Below are 20,348 nucleotides of genomic sequence, written 5' to 3' on the forward strand. Positions count from 1 at the left end.
TACAAGTTTATGAACACTTGGAACTAAACAATATATCGAAAGATCATACTTCTCTATTTAATAAAGTACGGGTTAAATAATAACATAAACAAGTATAAACTTAACAATTACGTAATCCAAATGTACAAAATTTACAATCTAATACTGTGTATACATTGTAGTATTTTCCCTCTTGTATGGTTAATTGATATCTAACAAATTTTCAAACTAGAATAGATTCATATTATTTAATGCGTTTTAGTTCAATCATTATTTTTTATCACATAACGTGTTTGGTTAGAGATCAACTTAAACCCGTTTACAATATTTATCAACTCTTTATAACCTTACCCTCCTTGTTCAATTGTTTCATTTCTTCCACACTCACATCTTCATTTGGGTCTTCACCATTGAGTAGCCTTAAGATTGCATTTTGAGTCCTACCTTTTGTCTCAGGCAAGTAAAAGCAGAAGAAAAGTGAAAAGATGAAACTAGATAACCCATAAAACCAGAAACAGCCTTGAGGTTTTAAGTAGAATTTCATCCACGGAAACATCTTTATTGTCGCAAAAGCAAGAGTGCTGAAGAGTAGTTGAAGCTTGGACATGGCCAAACCCCTGATTTCTGGAGGGAAAATTTCAGCGGAAACGACAAAAGCCATTGGACCTATACCGACACCCAACGCGATTACGTGAAGACAGAGACAAACTACGGGGACCCACTTCAAGATGGGATATGCCTGGAATTCTTCTATGAACGTCAAGTAAGCTCCCAACACAGTTAGTGTGATGGCTATTGTCATTAGAGAGCCTACAACGAGCATCTTTCTTCCAAGTCGCTCTACAAGTGCTGAACAGAATATTCCAGATATGAGTTGCATTGTGGCCATCATAATGGCAGCTTGGTATGGAGTTAAGGAGGTGTCGCACATCTCAAATATATTGACAGCAAAACTCAAAATGGGAAACATCCCGCTGCCTATCTTGGACACCCAAAGAGCAATGCCGATTATCAAAGCCTTCCTCGTTCCTTTTGTCGCGACCAACGACTTGAGATTAGGTCTTTTGATTTGCTCTTTGGTCAAATCCTTTAGTCTCCAAAGTTCTTTGTCAGTCATAACTTTATCTCCTCCACGATACCACAACAATGACTTTTCCGCTTTCTCCTCTTCACCGTTCTTCCATAGAAAAACCGGAGTTTCTGGCAGCCAGATGAACGTTACAGCGAATACCACAGGTACAGCGAGCCCAAGGATAGCCAGTCCGTGATACTTCAAGTAAGCACCTATGATGTACGAGTAGAGTATTCCACCAAAGACAAACATGGATAAAAAAGAACCAAAAAATCCTCTAACTTTGTCTTCGGCCATTTCAGAAATGAAAAACGGAACAGCAACGATTGTTCCTGTAGCACCGATTCCGATAACAAATCTCGCCACCACTAACCACCAGACTTGTTGCGCTACCAAGATCAAGGTCCATCCGACAATAAACGGGACAGCCACTAGACTTGCGGCTGTTTTTCTACCCAAACGATCCGCTACTCTTCCCCAGAAGAAAGTTCCAGCGATGGCTCCAAAATAGTTGATTGATCCTAGCCAGGATACGGTGTCCATGGTTAATGGTTCCGTGCCAAAGGGAGGATTGTCAGACGTCAGCAGGGGCTGCATTGGAGAAGTCCACCCCACTGTAGAACCGAGGCATAGCCCCAACAAACTAACTGAAATACAAAAACATAAATAAGTAGAAGTTTTGTTTTCTTAGCTTGAATTTATCTTTGAACGATTTACATAAGAAAACTCGTCAAGCATTTTAGGTAGGAAATAAGTTAACATTTACTCACATAAAGCCTATTAACTTAACTTCAACAGTTATTTGTCTAACTAGTGAGCAAAGTGGCACTTTGCTGCACACGAGAGCAACGTTTACGGCTCGTGCGGAATGATCTTGAGTGCAGCAAAGGCCTTTTGCACTCGTGTTACACATTATATTTTTCCTACAGTCACTATAAAGCATATAAATAATTAATCTTTCAAAAAAAAAAAATAAAAATAAAAAAGTATAAATATGCAGCAATTAGCAACTTTCTGTACTATAAACAGTACAAGGAAGTCAACTTTGTCGGTTGACTGTAGGAAAACAATTTTGTTCACTATTTGTGGGTTAGTAGGTAATTTTCTATCTTATGTGCAGAGCGTTGTGTAAGGCTTTTTTCAAGAGTTTTTGGAATGGGAAACTTTAATACAGCAAGAATCTTATATTATTTAAGTGACAAAACGTATCAAAATGTAAAATATGTGGGTTAAAATCAGGGCCGTGTTAAGGGTCAGTGGAGCCTTGGGCAAACCCAAAAGCAGCGACCCCCGGTTTTCATAGTGCGAGCGGGTGGTGAATAGGGGGTACCTGGCAAACGCCCCTTAACCACCAGCAGGATGGATAGGTTTATATTTTAGAGCATTAATAGGTTTATAAAAGTGGACCTGGTTAAAATATGATTTTATAAATTGTAATATACTTATATTATTTTTTCTTAAAAAAGATACCAGAAAGGAATTAATATGTTCTCATACCTCTCAAGGTTTGTGTACTTTGCTAAAGTTATTGTGTGTTGATACTGAAATGGTTGTAGGAAAGCTTTTGTATATTTGATAATAACACATTAAGTGTTCTAATTCAAGCAAAAAATTTAGTAAACTTGAGATACTGTACTTTCCAAAGATTGACAGCTTCAATTGATGAAGATAACGTAATGTTGAGAAATTGATCAACCATCTTTATAATTTTCACATTTTGAGAGATAATAATTATTAACAATGATAATAATAGATGATCATAGTATTTTTCTCAGGAATCGTCACGGGGCTGTAACTCACTCATCACTCATTAAAAGAGGGAAAATTCCCTCTTGTGTTGAGTCTTGTGTGTTGTGTGTGTTGTCTTGTGTTGAGTGTATGTGTATATCACTCATTAAAAAAATGTTACTGGGATGCAGTTTTTCCTGAAGTGTCCATGAAAATGTGTATGAAATTTAATAGGAATTCACCTTCGCCTACACCATAAAAAATTTAGCATGAGCTTATTGGATTAAAGCTCTTGAAAAATGCAAATTTCATAATATATAATCTAGCTGCTTTGAATTAAATACGGCTTTAACAGACTCTGTGGCCCTGTGCGTAGGACAGGCCAAAAGCTAGTCATTATGCTGTGTGGTTGGTTGTTGTGGTGGTACTAACCCTTGTTAATTTTTAGCCACATATACTGTCTCCAAAAATAAACATCTGTTTTACCACATGACTTCTTTCAATTTTCATGAGCTAAAATTTTAGATGCAAAAGGAATCAGAACAACTTAAAAATTTAGACTGACATGATTTAGATTGTAGGTTTGTGTAGCTTGAGAAACTGTTAAAATTCTCAGGAAGCTTAACTTGGCCTGGAAGAGTTCCAGGCAGTTGACAGCACACAAAAAGTTAATTATAATTAACTTTTTAGTTACGGTGTATAATATATTCATCAAGGTTAGTTATAATAATTTTATATTTTCTCCTCTACAATGAGGCAAAAAGGAAGTGCTTATAAAATGTTTTCATTCTTTATTCCTTAAAGCTAAGCCAAAAACTCTTTCCTCCAAAAACTAAAACCCTAAACAAACTATTCGCAAACCTTTTGCTCAGTAACTATAACCTACCTAGGATTGCTGCCAGGTATTGTCTGAATTTGGCCGTCCGTCTGCAGGTTGAATTTGAATTAAGAACTTCAATGGACATCGTAGAGTCGTAAGGTGAGATGTGGTATGTAGGAGATATAAGTTACGACTGACGGGATTCAACAAATAGATCTCCCCTTGAAGTAACTCCTAGATAACTCTTGTCTTTGCTGATAGTGTGTGTATGCTTGTGGCTTGTCAAACTTTACGCTCACGTTGATCCAATCAAATCAAACTTTGTTGACACAGTAACGTTACTAGCTTAGCTATAAAACAGGTAGCATTGTCAAATTGTAAATACATTGTTGGTCAATCTTAGATCCTATTATTAAAAATAAAATGCTTATTCTGATTTTAAAAGTAGTTAACAATAAATATTCATTAATATAATAGTAGTCGTTTTTTTTTCTATAAGGTAACAATTTTGACAAATAATTCTTTTTAAATGTCATTGAATGAATGAATGAAAATCCTTCTTTATTGAGGCGAACTTAGGAACTCATGGTCCTTTCTTACAGTTAACCTCTTGTAATGGCTATATCTTTTAAAGCTACAACTTACTGTACAGATTTTTGCCCATGTACATTGGTGTTTTTTCAATGAGATACAGATGATGGATTGGTAACTAAAAATTATTTTTAAGCCTTGTGATATATCTGTGGTCGAAATTGTTATTTAAAAAGAAATTCATAGTTAGATTGTACCAAGGTCTTGAATATTTATAAAATAGAACAGTTTTTAGTTATGATTTTCATCAATTCTCCATTTATTTATAATACTAGGTGAAACCCGTCGAAATCGACGGTTACTTTCAAGGCTTACGCTAATTCATCTAACTGCGATAAATTAAGTGAAATTATACATATTTTGAGCATTTAGCATTGTTTAAAGAGTGATAAGTGTAAAAATAATGATGATATTAATTGCGTTAGTTACCAAATATGGTTGATCATTCAACGAATAAAATATTTCCCATACTTTGGAAGAACCTTTAAATAGTATTAAAATCGTATTGGTGGATCTTTTTTATTAGTTAAAAACTTTCCCGATTTCATCAGTGTAATAAAGATTAATCTATGATTTTATTTGAGAGGAAATATCTGCTTGTTGAGGAGACACGTTCTAACTTGAAAGGGAGGTCCATCCGTCACAGTGTAAGTTTGATTTTTCCTTCGTCACGTCGCATCAGTTCATATCGTACTTCTGTGCCAATAAATTACCCTCTAGTATAGTTTTAAGAAATTGGTTATAGGGATATCGTACTTCTGTGCCAATGAATTACCCTCTAGTATAGTTTTGAGAAATCGGTTGTGGGGTTAATGTTAAAGCTAAAAGACACTTCTGCCCTTGTATTATTTTGTATTGTATTACACAATCGACGATTTTTCCAATGATTGAAAACATGTATGACAATAATCTCACGAACCTATGATGATCTGTCTAGAATAATATGATAAAATATAGCCAAAAGTGGTGAAAAAGGCAGACACCAACCCGTACAATAATAGATAAAAGATAGTTCAATAAGAAATAATTATTGTTAAATAAGAGTTACTGTGATTTTCCACAGTAGGAGGAGTGAAGGATTTTCCACTGATTTCGTAATGGAACGTTATATTGCAAAATATGACATGATACAGATGAAAATCAATTTTAAAATCAGAAAATAACATTGCAAATACTTCTTTTGGACAATTCAGTAACTCCCAATAAATGTGTGTTGTTTAAAATACAATTCAAAAATTAACAGCTGTTTCATTAAAAAGTATTATCCACATGGACAAAATGTAAACAAATCTGTGGAGGGATCTTTAAGGGCTTCTGGGGCAGAGCCCTAACGGGATTCACTTAGTTTCTCTTTTGGTAACTCATCTAGAGACCGAGACCTTTCCTTGGACACCTCTACCAAGTTTCTACGCCCAGTCGTTCTCTCAAATTAATGGAGACAATGTTTCCAATTAAATATTTAGATTCCCCCATGTTAATCTTATGGGAGAAAATCCAACTTTGATGGAAGATCCTGCCCAAACTAATAAAGATTTCAAAAAACTAAAAAGACTTTGCAAAACTACAGATCAGGGCCATTCATTTGACACTTTAATCATCAAAATCGGTCCAAAAATGAGGGAGGAGTTCTGTTTACAAAAATCGGCTTAGCGTATTATATATATAGATGTCCTAAAATATGACAATATTATTGTATTGTACAAGATTTCTGTACTTTAAAGACCTGCAACTGAACCACATGTAATCCCCAGAACTCAATCCCAACAGTTGATAATTGAAAAAATAGAATGGATAATAAATATTAATTCTAGTTTTACGGTCAATATAATTACGTAGTACTAGCATTGGTAACAGGTTGAATTTAATTAATATTATCAATAGAGATACTTCATGAAAAATTAATATCCTGTACCAAATCAAGGAATTTTGCACTGCCACCAATATCAACTGGTCCTTAACGCTGATTTCTGAATTTTAACCTTCTTTTGACTGCAGTAAAAAAAAATAAAATAGTTGGTTTCAGTCCATTAACTTCAATCCAGCTTGCCAAATCAAAGAAAGTTGAATTAATTTAATGCTCCGAGTCCCTATGGGACCTAGCTTTGATAATTGCAGTTGTGTCGTCTGCACATAGGATAATTTTTATGAAACAATTCTGTGTAAATCATTTATATATAGTAAAAAGAGCAAAGGTCCTAAGATAGACCCTCGTGGAACACCCAATTTAATATTCTCCCAAGGAGCTATCAGGAGTGCCATCACCTGTGTTAAAAAGTTAAGGTCCGTGTACCTTTTCTAGTGATGCAAAATCTTTACGTGCAGAGGTCCTCACCAAGGTTGAGTGTAAGGAAGGCCCAATGTTTACTTGGAAGATAGAACAGCGTTTCACCCCCTTTGCAAAGTGCTTTCCTAGTTTAATTTCAATTCAAACTCTGTTGAGTTTTTAATGCTAAGATCAATTTTACAACTGTGCGGTAGGCAATAAATAACGATAATATCTTTCTTTTGTGATTGTTTCTTATGTTATTGCATGATATTTATGGTTAAAGCCTCACAGGAAAAGTCGCAGGTACAATCTAGTTATTATATAATCAAGAGACAGGTGTTCAGCTTAACTGTGACAACAATCTTATCAAAATCCTATTGACACAAGATGAAGTTAAAACAAACTAAAAAATTTTGATAACAATGAGTTAAATTCACTTTCTAGATTGTATGCACTTTTAATTAAATGACAAATGCATGTTTTGTTTGCTATATCTTTTATTTCAGAGGAAAGAATAGAAATCTACTAGCCCCTGGATCTTTCTCAGGTAAGTAGCTGAACTCTAAATCCTCTTCTCAAAACAAAATTCATAAGACTAACAACCTTCTTGAATTAACTAAAAATCTTTTGTCTGAAAGAATGTTACCTAAACTAGGGGATAACCATGAATATGGCACCTGGCATAGAAACAAAATTGCTGTTGGTGCCCATAGATTGGAATTTTATAACAAAAAACCGTCATGTGCTGGAAGAACATTTTTGGAAGGGCTTCCAGAGTGTTTGAGGAAATTTGATGATTGTAAACAATTGATGATTGTAAAAAAATTTTAAACCCAGCTTAAAATATATTTAACACAAAAAGTACTGTATAATTTTGATGAACTGTACAGCTGATATTATGTTTTAAGTTTAAGTAGGTTTAAGTATTTTGACGCCATTCAATGTGCATACCGATTAATGAATAAAGTTATTACTTGATACTTACTTGATACTTGATGATGTCCCACTAGCATCGCTCCTGCTTATTTTCAATTCAATTCAACTATAACTGAATATGGTCAACTGACCCCAATTTGATCTAGATATAACTAGAATGTATAGTTACTTTAGCACTTAAATATTTTTAAAGGAATTGTGTCATTCACAATATCAAAGTAAAGTATTAAAGTAAAAGATTTTATTGAAAATCCAATAAGGTAAATGGAAATTCATTTAGTCTGCTGGTTTTATGTGGCGGGGTTATTATTTTCTTTAAATTTTTGTTGTTTAGTTCCATTAAGACCTGTAAAATGATAACAAAGTAGACTATATACTTCCCATTTGAAAATATGGAGCTACCCCCACTATTCCTAATGGTAAAATTGTTTAAACAATAAACCATAATTATTGTAGCCCCTCATTATCTAAGATGGTTGCCGCAAACCGATTTAAAGTGCAGTATCTTAAATAGGAAATAATTAAATGGAGATGCAAGTTACTTTGCATCGGGGCCAATTACTATTCAACTGAAGAAGGTCGTGCACGTCGTCTTAGGTTGTATTGGGGTGAGAGTGGCAAAGGTATATGGAGTCTTGTAGAACGTTCCGTAAGTTAGGGTTCTGGCGGCCATTCTGGAATATTGTTGCTCAGGAAGTGACCGATACCTGTACCTGTGAAAGGTGTTATGTGGGTGAAACAGGAAGATTGGTATCTACCAGGATTAAAGAACCTTGTGTCTTGTGGCTTAAATTGTCTGTAGAGCAACGAGCATTATGCTATATCCAGCCACTCTACAGAGCTTTAACACTCCATATCCAATACCCATGACCATATCAATGCAAGAATGTATAAAAAGTTTAAATTAACTTTGGTAAATTGAGGGCTCAATCACAAATAGCACAACAGACTTCCATACAAGGGGTTTGCATTTTGGTACCTGCCACTACAGCACAGTTCACCCTTATGTACTGTACCTGTACCGGGTCATCCCTTTATTGTTATGCTGGAATCCAAGGGAAAAGTATTGTATGCGGCACCTGGGGAGTTTTTAATGGTACTTGAATAATACCCCCGCCGCAGCAAACCTGCAGACTAAGCGAATTTCCATTTCTCTGAATGGATTTACACTAAAATGTCTCCTTAAAAATATCACATTTATTCCCTATTTAAATAGAATCAGTTTAAAACATACTTAGGTTTGCTGCAACAGGGAGGGTAAAAGTGTTTTTTATGTAAAATGTTAATAGTTAGTAAGAAATAAAAACATTTTCCAAATTTGGGCAAAATATGTTTATAAACAAGCAAACTACAACAGTTTACTTATTCTCCATAAGAATAACATGGGAATTTTAAATTTACAATTTTTTGGAATTTTCTCCTTAACCATTAGGCGCATTATAACGCTTCAATATACTAAATTATTTGTTTTTTTAAGCTCTACAAAATAGTTTCGAAAGAAATTGCAAAATTCTATGTTTTTTGGGTCAAAAATGGGAAAAACCCATTTTTACCCCATAAAAGCCCCCATAAACCCCCGTTCCCATGGTCCGATCATGCTGGTTCGCGAACTCGTTCGAATAAACGTAGGTTTACACGTTTGTACCAAATTTCATCAAAATCGGATCATTTTTGCTCGAGTTATCGCGCTAACGGACACATATATATATATATGAATTTGAACGGATGGTGTTTTTGACCTCTAGGGACCTCAAAACGAAAAAAAAAATCGGTCCCGCGTCCAGGTCTTACCGTGAGTACTACGGTAATAGCTTATTCCCTATATGGGAAGTTCGCTAAAATCAAAATCTCTAACATGGATTTGCTTTACACCCAAAACACATATTTCCTTTCCTTGTGGTGTATACTATTGTACTGTATTTTTTTTTTTTTACATCACGTTACCAATTTATGTTGCTTAGCCTAAAATAAAAGTAAAATTTAGTTTCTAAAAATTAAAGAAGTTGAACTCAAGCAATTTTTAATGATAACAAATAGAAAATAAAAACTTAAATATAAGTAAACAATAACTTAGTTTTAATTTAGAAATTAAGTCTACTACAATCAACTTAAAAAATAAGTTCAAACACAACAAACGACCTTGTATTTGATCGTTAATAATACTCTGGGGGATTTCATATAAAAAAATAAGACTTAACCTAGAATATAATATATAAAAGTAAAGTTCAAACAATCGTCTCCGTTGGCATACCTATATTTAGTGGCAGCTAGTTATCAATTTTGAAAATAATGATAACACAGTGGTACCAAACAAACACAAGTCCTCAATTTTATCAATAACAAAATAGTGTACAACAAAATAAAATGAAATCTATAATTATTAACATTATTTATGTATTTGAGTCTATCCCCGATCAAGTGAAGGTATACTTTAGGGGATAACATTGAGGGTTGCATACAACACAGTACAATTTTAAAAATCTTTTGTAAAGTGAGACTTATTTTTATACATACTAGTGTATCTGTTGTGTGAATTCGAGCAATTAAGAAGTATTACAGGCGTTATTTTAAAACGAATACAGTAACGGTCATAATTTCCTATGACTTTTAAAAGAGTAGACTCAAAGATTATGAAAATACTCACGATGTGTACTAACAGTTCGATATCATCAACATTTTCTTGTAAAAATCTTATAATTTTTCAAAAGCTTATCTTGTTTTATAGTGTTTTCTACAAATGTATCCTACTCATACCACTATACTGAAAAACACTATCTTGGACCTGTAATGTTACAATTTGATTTGGACCAAACTATCTCCAACTTAAGCTTATAAAGAAAGTTAACTTACTATCACAGTCATCAACTAACAATAATTTTTAGCATTATAGTTAATTACATTTCCTAAACTAAAAGTATAATATCATTCGGTGTTGTGTTAAACAAAAAGTAATAAAGGAAAAACATATAGACAAACTTGACCTTTTATTGGTGTTTTAACGAAGTTAGGAGTTTAGAGAAATCTTTTACACAGCCTAGGAGTTGAATTACCAAACATTTATCACCAAAATTTCAGTATTTTCTCACCACAGTTTTATTAAAGATAAAAATTCTTGGCTTTAATTGTGAAGACTAAAATGAAGATAATATAGCACCATGATTGTGGCAGTACAACTATTAGAGAATGAGAAACTGTTTACATGGCAGTTACAATTCTACAATATAGAAAAAATGCAAACTCTATGCAATCCATGTTGTTACCTATTATCATGGACAAATAGGATAAATATAGACCGACAGAATTGCTGTGGTTAGCATATGTTCTGGCGTCCACTGCTAGGTGTGCCGTGTATAGTTACGGCGCACACCGCTGCAGCGTCTGCTGGTAGCATAAGGCTCCTCACCTGCAGGGGTGTGCACTGTAACTACACGACACTGCTAGCGGCACATCGCGGAACCTTCCTTTGACGGTCTATATTTATTCTATTTGTCTATGCTATTATTATTTTTATAACAATGTTTTAACACAATTGATACAATTGATCAGCTGTTGTTATAAAGGCAAACAAACTACATACTATTTATGTATATATTGGGTTTTTCCATTGTACCATAGACAAGTAGAATAAATATAGACTGTCTAAGGAAGCTTCCGGCGCCCACTGCTAGGAGTACTGTGTAGTTACGGCACACACTGCTGCAGGCAAGAAGCGCAGGGGCCGTATGCTACCAGCAGACTCTGCAGCGGTGTGCGCCGTAACTACACGACACTCCTAGCGGTGGGCGCCGGAACATATGCTAACCGCAGCACTGCTGTCTATATTCATTCTATTCGTCTATGATTGTACTCAGGTCTGTATTTCCTCAATTTTTGTAGGTCTATAAGCAATTTTTACACAGCACTGAATATAACCCCTAATTACTTATAGCATACGTTTCAGAAACATTCCTAATGAAAAAAATTTTTCTAATAGCTTCTCTTAAGGAAACTCAACAAAAAACTTTAAAATATTAAACAATATAATATATTAAATGCAAGTAATTCGGCCTTATTGTTTAACCAGTTCTTAATTAATAACATTTTCTACACCACACACAGTCCTTGCAGCACCTTTGAAGTATTGTATAGTGTATTCTGTGCAGTACAAGTACAGCTATGTACCTATTTAAGATATTTTTCCGTAAATTACTAGGCAGTTGCTGCATTTTGTTTCTTTACGATGGTAGACTGTTGAGTCCCATATAACTCTGTGTATTCACTTTCTTCTGCTTTCGTTAATTCTTCCCCATTGAGCTGCTTTAATATGGCTTGCAGGCTTTTGCCCTTGGTTTCAGGTACATATAAGAATGTGAATAAAGTAAGAATCAAGCAAAAACTGGCGTAGAAAAGAAAACATCCATGAGAGCCTAAAAGATTGGTCAAAGTCGGAAAGGTCTTCACAGATGCAAAAGACAAGGTAGTTCCGAGCATTTGAATTTTTGACATAGCAAAACCTCGAATGTTAGGAGGAAAGATTTCCGATATAACTACAAAAGGAACAGGCCCGACGCCTATGGAGTAGAACACTACATTCACAGAGAGGCAGGTGATAGGGATCCATTTGAGCAAAGGGTTCCAGGAATCATCTTGAAAATACAAGTAGCACCCCAACACTGTAAGTGAAACAGCCATTGCAAAATAGGACATAATCAAGAGCACTCTTCTTCCAGCACGGTCCACAAGCAAGGAGGATGTGAAAGCTGAAGACAACTGGAGGATTCCTACAATGATCATGGAGTTGTGAGCCGACAAAGAAGATCCTGAGTCTTGGAATATTTTTACAGTGTAAGTCAATATTGCCAAAATTCCACAAAACTGCTGTCCAACGACAAAGCTGATACCAATGAACAAAGCTTTTTTCACTCCCTTAGAATCAAACAAATCTCTAAAACAAGGCTTTTCAAAAGCCTTTCCTGTTTTTTGTTGTAAGTTCTCTATTTCTTTCATAGTTTGAAGAGTGTTTCCGCCCCTGAACCACAATAGTGAGTTTTCTGCCTCGGTTTTCTTACCGTGAGTCCAAAGGTAAACCGGACTTTCCGGTAGGTTAGGAAAAGTTACCAGGAAGATTATCGGCACACACAAACAAATCGCTGCCAATCCGTGGTAAGAAGTCAGTGACCCTATGATGTATGAAAACACACACCCAGCGTTTAGAAAAATCATCAAGTAAGAACCGAGAGACCCTCTTATTTTGTCTTCGGCCATCTCGGCGACGTAGATGGGGGTGTTGATGATAACTCCGCTACAACCGATTCCGATGATTATCCTTGCAACTAACAGCCACCATCCGTTCTGTGCGACGATCTTTAGTAGCCAAGCTATGATGAAGGGCACAGCTACAATGATCGCAGTGTGTTTGCGCCCCAGGCGGTCTGAGAGAATGCCCCAGAACAGTGTTCCACACAAGGCTCCGATGAAGTTGATGGAGCCCAGCCATGAGATAAACTCTGCAGACAGAGGCTCGGAGCCAATCGGAGGGTGAGCAGACGACAGGAGAGGCTGCATGGGTGAGGTCCAGCCCAGCATCGTGCCAATAGAGAACGCTGACAAGTTGGCTGCAACAGAAAAATAAGTAGTAATCATTACATGTTCAAGTTTCAAAGGAAGATGTGCAGGTGCCCAAGAAGTATTTAATAATTATGGTCTTTCTTAACCCTTCCTCGGTTATGGACGGATATTCGTCAATTTCCGGGTGGCAAACGGATATATCCGTCCAAAAAAACAAATTGATATTCATTAATACGAAAATAAACAATACACTGGATTATTTTGTGATTTTTTTGTCATTGGCAATAATAATTGCCACAACTGTTTCAAATATTATAATCATTTTGCTATTTAGATTGTGAAAAACTGTCAGATGGCACAAGGTTGTTAATGAGTGATGTTTGTTTACATTGTGTTTTGTGCTTTATATACTGAGCTGAATGACTGATCCAAACTATCTGAAATTTTAAGATGTTTTTATTGAGATGCTAAATAAAAGTATGTCTGAGGGGGGTTCATACTTGACATTGAAAATATTAGTATGGAATGTGATGGATATGATGATGAACCTGAAGAACAATCTTTATGTAGTGGAAGTCTCTGTATGAGTTATCATATAAGAAACACAAACTTTTGAGAAATTGTAAGCCTGACAATTTATTGACTGCATAAGGCATAGTAATGAATGTATGATGATAAATTCTTTACCATCAACCTAATGGCACAACTCTTTATAAATGGTTGTATTTAATCACATTTCAGCACGAGTACAGCAACTAGTTTAATTATACTTAACTAAATTTAAAATTTAGCAATTTAGGTTAGTTCTGGATCTAAATTAGGTAAACTAACAATCAACCATGATAAGTTTAGCAACAATAAGTCTTATCTTAAGTTTGTTCAGTGTATGACCTTGGGTTGGATTGATAACTTGGTTAATATTTAACATGTTTTCTGATCCTGTTCTAAAATCGAGTTAAACTCTTTTGTAGACCATAAAGTCACTTAAATACAATGTTAATACATTCATGTTAAGCATAAAGTATAAAGTTACCTTATCACTTTAATTAATTTGTATTAATTTCCCTGTAACTGTTTTACACAATAATGTAGGTAAAGCTAATCGTTTGTGCGTTTCAGGAATAGACAGAACAAACACTTTGAAGGGCAACAAAAACCTGAGATGAAAGCTCTATTAATGTCATAAATTAATTGTGTTCATTGATATGTCTAAACATATATGTCTATTATAATATCAAAAAATTCTATCCTATTTACGGTGAGTATGGCCTGCGTTTGTCTGGTATTTAAGGATTGAATTGTTATACAATATTTTCATTATCCATCACAATACCTGTTAAAATTATCTTTTAAGCAGGGAAATTGGGTGAATTTTTACAGACAATTTTAAAGAACATTTTTAAGTTGTATTACCAGATCTTATTGTTTAATTTTAACTTTTTTTTCTTAGATCAACAAGTTTGTGACATTTGAGGAGGTTGATGACATCCTACACTTATCTCCATTCATATTTGGCTTAAAATACCTACTTGTTGGAATGATCGCCATTTCAAAGAAAAGTATTTAAAGTATCCAATAGTCAATGCCAGTATATATAAATACAACTTAATTTTTTTACTATAGACAAAAAACAATTATTTAATTAGGTATTTGAGGATGTTAGTGACTTCTCAAATTACAGATTGATCTTAATAATACAATAGTATTCTAGTCACAATAATGGAGGTGGAATGTCAATGTTAAAGCTACTCAATGAATTATACATCATGCATGTGTAGTTAAACATAGCTACAGTGGGTGGGACAGATCTTGTTCTACACAAAATGGTTAGTAGGAATTGAAAATATACATTAAAGTTTCTAGATTAATAAAAATCAAATTATTTTTCTGGAAGTCAGTTGGGACAGTCTATTTAAAATTCTTTTCAAGAGTCACCCAACTGACATTGTTGTAGGTATTACATTGAAATGTCAGTTATTGATCAATCATAGTAAAATTATAAGTCAATCTAAGTGGGAATGATTGAGTCAATGATAATGATCTAAGTCAATGATAGTACCAAAATACGACACAGTGATTTATTAGTAATTGGCAGGATTAGAACCTAATCTTTCTAGACCAAAGTCCTGCTCTAACCATCGCAAGAGCTGCTCTCTGAGTATTAGCACGGATCTAAATCTCAATGAAATATTTTAACAAAGTGATAAAAGTGTTATTGGACCAATAAAAAAATTAACATTCAACTTTTAAACCTTAATTTCAGCAAAGGTTTATAATAATTTAAACTGACCAGAACAATGCTGTGTTATTACTTCTCTATTTTATTTCAATAAAGGATATTTTTCAAACCCATTCAAAGCTGAAGCAGTCATTAAAAGTCCATGGTCACTCTGTGGTATAATTTCAAAGGTCATAAGTAGCAGTTACAGAAACCAGTTTTCAATCTTGATAGAAGTCATTTGTTGTGCTCAACTGATTCAAAGTTTCACAATCCCAGGAATAGGAATACCAGTTTAGGCTATGATGACTTTACACTAAACAGTTAAAGATTGTTTAAATTTTTCATATCTATTTAAAAATGTCATATGCTGGATTTAAAAATAAATACTAGATTAACTTTAAACTTACAAATAAATGTAGTACATACTGTAATGCATAAAAGCCTGTATGTTTTGTAAAAGAGTAAAATATTTTAAACTTTAAAAAATAATATGAATGTAGCTACTGTTTATAATGAATGTTTTTGCTAATTTTATTCAACTATTTTAGATTTGGGTTCAAAGGACTTCTTGTTAAAGAATGCAATAAATGGACTTTATGTGGTGGTAAGTACACTGTAATTAAACCTGTCGTGCTGTAATCTCGGATAAATTCAATAATAAACCAAAGTAGTGTTGTGAGTAGTTTTAAATTATTTTTCCCGAGTCCTGTTTGGATTATTCAAATTTTCAAATTCAGAGCGACTTAAACATGATTATAAAAAGATAAAATTATCCCCCAAAAAACAACTGGCTTATTTTAGTAATAAAAAGATTTTTGACTCATCTTTGTTGTAAAAATAATTGATCGCAGTAAAGATCTTTACCAACAGTTCATCATTAGATTATCTGACTTGAGTGTATTTTAAGGGGAAATTTGAAAGATATTAGCTAGCCTCCAAGATTGTTGTGTTACTGACTAAGATCAGCTGGTTAGTGGTCCTTAAGTCAGGACCATTTTTAAAAGCTGTGATAAAGGACACCTGGACCCAGTTTTGAACCATCAAATGCTTATGACTTGTGAGGATCGAACCGGTGACCTTCTGAACATCATGCTTGCATAACTTCAGCCTAGTAGTCTAGTTACAAAGGTAGGCACACAGGTCAGCAAACAGCAGGGGTCCTGGCCTTGCAGAGTTGAATGCATTTCTCAATACAGTTTCATCAGTACTTTGGCTATTTAGTACAATCATCCAATTCTTGTTTACACAAACATAGTTTATAGAACTGATTCAGCCAACATTTGCCCAAACACAGTATGTTTTACTCAAATATAAAGTTGGAAATGTTACTAAGCTCTTTCCCAAACACTAAAAAATGCCACAATTTTATCACCCAGTAATATGTGAAAGACTAGGTGTATTTTAGCTCAAACATGAATAATATTTGAGTTTAGAATGAAATGGGATGCCTTATGTAGCTTTGTTACTCAGAAGGTGAACTGTTAACTGTTTAAACCAGGACAGCTGATTCCAGTTTTGGTTAATCAAAAATCTATGTGTATGCTAATTTATGTGTGTGTGTTTGGTATAAGCTGGGGGGGACAGGGGGCAAGCTGGTCTATTGGTTGGATCCTGGGACTTGGTGCCCACATCACCAATGGATTTTATCTAAGTGATAATGCTGTGTTATGTCTTTGAATCTGTATAGTAATTTTTTATTGTTCAGCATATTTAAGTGTTGCAGAAAAGAGGTTAGTGTAAAGGACGTTTCCATATAGGAAAAAGTGAACTATGGTGATGGAAAAATATAATACTTAATGCTTTTGTACCATTCTCAAATAAAATTGTATTTGGCTTCCTTGCAGTCTGATATAAATTTAGAAATACACTAGGTGTTTCATTTAGAAAGTGGGTTGAATGGCCAGTAATTATGACAAAGTAGGTGGTTCTAAATAATTTCAAATATCTTACTAAATAGGTTTAATATTTTTGGTTATACTTTTATTTGGTTTGGATGATTAATGTCTTCAATACCAGAATTCAAAATTATTAAAATTCATTTTTATTTTTTTTTATGAGGGTATTTACAACTATCATAAAGTTTAAAAGATACTGTTAGGGCTGAGAAATCCCTCATCATAATATGATGATCAGCGATATTTAGCTTTTCTTCAAAATATGATCTTGTATAGTAAACTTACTGGAGGTTTATTGTATTTTTTAATATTCTAAAAATGTACCTAATTGAAATTGTAAACATTCTATATCATACTGTGGTTAACTACCTACATTTGAAAAAATACTAAAGAGAAAGGAATAAAAATGTTGTCATGGAATTGAACAAAGGAGTACAAACCTTAAGTTGTACATGGTATAATTTAGTGTCAGAAAATGATCTAGCATCAAGATAAGGGTAATAAAAATTTACAGCCTTAGGTTGGTTATCAGACACAACAATCAGTACCAGAATGCTCACTGGGTTTCTGGATTCGGTTTTGTACCTGGTTAAACCAGTTCAAGTTTGTGCTGTTTATTTTCAACCTCAACCTGTTTGCAGATTGAAAACTGTTCTAGTCCAAACCTCAAGCAAAACCAAGCAACAGTTTCCCATGTTGATTATTTTATAAGATTTCAAATAAATATTTGTGTACAATGTTAGTAATGATAGTACATAATAAACTATCAATTTTATGGTAACTTAAATTAAAGAGGGTCAGTTTTTCAATTTCATCAAAGATTTATTGATTTTTACGTGTTTACTTTCTTTAATGTACCTGTACTAAATTTTGACGTTTTAAACCATGGTATGAATACATAACTTTAATTTAACTTAAACATTGTTCTAGGACCAGCTGTTTTACTGGACTTTTTTGAGTAAGACTCCTTGTACTGAAATTTAAATATTTAGCACTTGAAATTTTCATGCATAAAAGCACTGCAATCCTCACTTATTTTACATATTCTAAGAGCTAAAACACCCCAAAACATACACACACATGATCAGCAACACACATCACCGGCAACATGATCAGCTGTTTGCTACATTGTTATCATTCATTGTTGTGACATCAGATTATTTATCTCCAACTATCAGACATGTAAGTGCAAATAGTACCTGTACATTGAGAAGTTGGTGGAGAAAAGCACTTGAATCTATACATATATATCAAAGTTTTATCGCAAAAATAAACTTAAAGCACTAGTAATTTATGATAATATTTTAAGGAATTACCTATAAAAGCTGCCATGTACTGTCTGAACTTGGCGGTTCTCCGAAAAGCAGCAGTTTTGGAGTCGGAGGTCGTCATTTGGGCTGTCTATTTCTTCCTCTTGACCGGAAACACTCAACAATGATACCGCCTATTGTTGACCTAGGTTAAGGAAGAACACTACACAACCTGCACCCTTATCCTAGGGAGGACCGAGCGGTACTGAGTAACACAACACTAACATTTCCCCCCTCTCCGCCCCGCAGCGACTTACAACAGAAGATAACATATGGTTCAAGGTCGACAGCTGATACGCGAATATGGAAATCACGGCTTTGTTTACACTTGCGGTTTTTGTAAACCAATTGAATAACTTCGTAGATTTGAATAAATAAACATACTCCAAGTGTCAAACCTATGGTGGCAAGACAGCGTAGGCGTATTTAGATTTAGATTGTTTTGTTACATCTTGTTAAACCAGCCTTAAAACAATTAAAAGTCAAATGCAAAATAAAACGGTTATATGAAATCCACAGGGTTCATATTTTACAAAGAGAGACAATTTACAATATACAAAATGAACGAAAACACGATAAACAGGTAAAATGTGGACAATTTTAAAATGAAGAGTGTAATACACTGTCCAACTATAACTACTGTATTTTGTTGAAAGCAAGAAACATATTACTCACATTGTTCTGTTATGAGGCTTTCATTACTAAGAAATCTTCATACGAAATAACGGGGTGTGTGAGTGTTTTCTACAATAATAGATCGTATTTTACCAGTTTATGCTATTTCACATCTCACTACAGTATTAATAACAATCGAATTGAACAATTAGTTTAAAACAATATAGATAATGTTGGTGTAATGGAAAAAGGACTACAAAACACGGCTCAAGCTGAAAACAACTGACAGTAAACTACTATTCACTATCTGTACAAAAGTTTAAATAAGATAACTATTACCAACAAAAATGTTGGGCTTTTCTTCGTTTTAAGTTCACTGTTTGGAATTGTTAGTGTTTGAAATTAACTGCAAAAGTCTTTTATCACGTGCTTTTGGTTCATGTGGATAGTTTAACATAAATTGTTCAAAGAAATAGCCGACGATTTCACGAGACAGAGTCGATTGAAATTCATAATATTTCTCAGTTTGATGACAAAAGTCCGCAAATTAATTTTAGGGTAAGTTAGATTTATGATTACCATATGCCTACAATTTTTTACATGGAATAGGATTTTTTTATTAATTAATTAAGGATCTCTTTAAGGACAGTTGTATCTAGCCCAGAATTAAAATGTAGTCAGTGTACTTCGTAATTCCCATGAATAAATTATTTTTTTATTACAGTTTCAGATCGTGAGCCTTTTGGTATGTAAAAATTATATCACTCAGAAGTGAAAATTACCCATGAATGACTTATTGTTAGCGAGTAAGATAAAAATGACTTTCCTCATAAAAACTCTACAAAACACATACATGCCTTCCCTTTTCTAACAGGAGTTATCGGTATTTTGAAGTAGTTGTAAATGTGTCCAAAGAAGTCGAGAAAAATGTAGCTAAAAATACCAAATTTTTTAAATCACATTTTTGGAAGATTAGGAAAAGATACTTAAACGTCAGCGGAGAATTAGACTCCATTCCGAGATACAACAATCAATTAAGATGAGGCAAGAGGTCAAATGGTTCGGTTGTGTTGATGTGAAACAAAACGTTTGGCGGGTTACACACCGGTATCGCGGATATGATGTCGCCGATATTTCGTATGCCGCGGACATGATGTCTGCGACATGTAATAAAATGCAACCATGGGAAGAGGCACGTGCTGGCGACATGAAAGTGAAGGAATCACAACATTCATCAGTTTAAATAATGTCATCGTCAGAAGAAGATGATATGTTGTTGCTGTTGTTCTTTCTACAAAAACATTAAAGATAACTTCATGGTAATTTTTCCAAAATACATTGTAATTAATTGTATTACAGCACTTACGT

The 20,348-nt window shown here is 34.1% G+C and overlaps 2 protein-coding genes across 2 annotated transcripts; both read right to left on the minus strand.

Moving 5' to 3' along the window:
* Nucleotides 1-35: 35 nt before the first annotated feature.
* On the minus strand, nt 36-3,785 carry LOC128985670 (facilitated trehalose transporter Tret1-like). The gene is made up of 2 exons (XM_054405438.1): nt 3,666-3,785; nt 36-1,698 (listed from the first exon to the last, which is right to left on the minus strand). Exons 1-2 carry the CDS (start codon nt 3,742-3,744, stop codon nt 311-313), a joined length of 1,467 nt encoding a protein of 488 aa, XP_054261413.1. The 5' UTR covers nt 3,745-3,785; the 3' UTR covers nt 36-310.
* Nucleotides 3,786-9,491: 5,706 nt separating this feature from the next.
* Nucleotides 9,492-18,550, minus strand: LOC128987457 (facilitated trehalose transporter Tret1-like). The gene is made up of 2 exons (XM_054408306.1): nt 18,372-18,550; nt 9,492-12,986 (listed from the first exon to the last, which is right to left on the minus strand). Exons 1-2 carry the CDS (start codon nt 18,445-18,447, stop codon nt 11,581-11,583), a joined length of 1,482 nt encoding a protein of 493 aa, XP_054264281.1. The 5' UTR covers nt 18,448-18,550; the 3' UTR covers nt 9,492-11,580.
* Between the last annotated feature and the right edge of the window lie 1,798 nt (nt 18,551-20,348).

Source organism: Macrosteles quadrilineatus, unplaced genomic scaffold, assembly GCF_028750875.1.
Source record: "Macrosteles quadrilineatus isolate MER2022 unplaced genomic scaffold, UCM_ALF_1.0 Scaffold_2__2_contigs__length_208266976, whole genome shotgun sequence".
NCBI classification, from domain to species: domain Eukaryota; kingdom Metazoa; phylum Arthropoda; class Insecta; order Hemiptera; family Cicadellidae; genus Macrosteles; species Macrosteles quadrilineatus.